Source organism: Chaetura pelagica, unplaced genomic scaffold (genome assembly GCF_000747805.2).
Source record: "Chaetura pelagica isolate M959 unplaced genomic scaffold, ChaPel_1.0 scaffold349, whole genome shotgun sequence".
NCBI lineage: Eukaryota > Metazoa > Chordata > Aves > Apodiformes > Apodidae > Chaetura > Chaetura pelagica.
Window position 1 is genome coordinate 87,132 of NW_009954611.1, and position 2,092 is coordinate 89,223.

At 39.0% G+C, this 2,092-nt stretch overlaps 1 protein-coding gene across 1 annotated transcript in view; it reads left to right on the forward strand.

The window, feature by feature from the left end:
• SVEP1 (sushi, von Willebrand factor type A, EGF and pentraxin domain containing 1) overlaps positions 1-1,175 on the forward strand; it is a gene marked incomplete at its 5' end in the record, with an annotated part of 79,966 nt that extends 78,791 nt beyond the window's left edge. The window contains one exon of the mRNA XM_010005461.1: positions 961-1,175. Coding sequence (XP_010003763.1) covers positions 961-991 — 31 coding nt within the window. The remainder of the gene's footprint in view (positions 1-960) is intronic.
• Between the last annotated feature and the right edge of the window lie 917 nt (positions 1,176-2,092).

Below are 2,092 nucleotides of genomic sequence, written 5' to 3' on the forward strand. Positions count from 1 at the left end.
CAGTATACTGACAAAGCTTGTGACATTGTACATGTTTAATATTCCTTCTGGACAGGTAGTGACAGACATTCCTCCCTGTCTCTCTGATACACTGTTTATCTAAAAGCTACAAAAGAAGTGCTTGTTTGGGAAATTACATTGTTGAAAATGAATAGTTTTCATTTGTCAGCTGTGATTTTATGTGACTAAGTGAAGCAACTTAAATGCACTGCCAGCAAACATTATCCATCTTTAGATTGAAAGGTGTACATCTAAAGCTTGATAGTGTTTCCATTTAGGACTTGAAGCAGAAAAGCTCAAATCCTGTGGATTTAGCAGACAAATATTGTGAACTTTATTTCTGTGGCAAAGCTGTTTTTGGGTTTTTGTCAAAGCCCACAGCACTTGTGCAGTGTCATGAAGCCTGAGAGAAGGCAGATCATTAGCCCTTGAGACTTATGGTCTAGCAGCTTGTCCAGTCAAGAGCTGTTTGGGATGAAGTTTCCTACACAGAACTTGGAGGGGGGAGTGGAGGAGAGGGGTCAGAAACAAACACTGAGGTATGTTTTATATTTTCTTAAGCTTTGGCCTTAGCTGCTGGTGCCTCTTTACAGGGTACCACACTCTGCTGAGGACTCAAAAACTATGCAGACAGAACAGTAGAAGCCATGATAGGAAAGATTCACTGTTGCAGGTTAACTTGTGATTTATAAGGCAAAGCTGAAAGAGCAAAAAGGTTTGGTCAGATCAAGGGAAAGATTAGCTCCAAACCACTCTGTGATGAGTCATGACTGACATTAAATACCAGATATCTCTGTTCCCCACACCCACACTCTTCCTCTCTCAATATGCCATTTTGAGCTGTGGCAATCTAATCCCTGATATACTTTCAGACATCATTCTGCTGTGCCTCACTGTTGATCTGTTTTGGTATGTTTGGTACAGCAGTAATTTTATTTTGTTTGGGTTTTTTTGACACAGGAAACGGAAGGCTGGATTCTACCCCTTTTAAAGTCAAAGCAGCAGTTCTACATTCAGATATCTTTCTTCAGCCTAGTCTCCAGGTCTTGGAATCTAATGCATTGTAAATCAAATCCATTGCTTCCCTCCCTCCCCCAGCTTCCTTGTTTTGTATTTTATTTTGTGATACAATTTTACTATACCTTTCAATTTTTAAAGAAATCCTCTGTATTTTCATTTACGAAAGTATTATCAAATATATGCTGCTACACACACACCATACACGTACAAATGTAAAGATTCCTACTGTCCGCTGAGGAAGTGGTTGGGTACAGTGAAGTCCCTCCCATTTCTTACATAGCATAAGCTAATTAAACCATACTATACTGCCAAACATGATTAAACAAAATGTGGAAATTCTATTTACCACCTGCCAAAGCATACTGCTGTCCAGCAACTCAACAGTAAAGAATAGTTACACAAGGCTAAGTGAGCCACTAAACTTTGCATTAGGCCTGTTTCTGAGCTCGTGATGATGTAAATTAGAAGTCCATGTGATAAAGTCCATGTTGTAACTGCAGTTTCTGGTGGACATAGGAAGGAGATTCTGTATCTTTTATTATGTAGCATTAACATAATTGGAGAGTGACTTAAAGTAAGGCATTGATGTGAATTTTACCTGAGATTTATTGTCAAAATAGTAAAAAATGTAAAAGTGACGAGAGACTATCGTGTCATTCAGAGAAAGATGCACCAAGTCTATCCAACAAGAACCTCTGAGGTTTTGTGGCTTACGGGCAACTCAGGTGTAGTTCTAAAGCTGGATAATTCAGGATTCAGAAGTGGGAAGGAAGTGGACCGCTGAAACTTGTGCTTCCTTAAGTCACGCTCTTATTAATTCGATGTTAAGACTTACCTGTGGTTAAGCAGGGTGGTGGAAGTACAAGGTGGAAATCACATGCATTTTTTGAGGTCACATGTTTGGTAATTACCATCAGTTAGCAAAAAATCTGATCTCTGAAAGAAGATGTGACAGTGAGAACCTGAAAGTCAATTATCAGAAGTTCCATTTTTCCCAGTAATAACAGAAAAGCATGTCTTGCAGTCAGCACTGGGAAAGAAGAATTAAATTTTACTTTCTGTAGCATTCCTG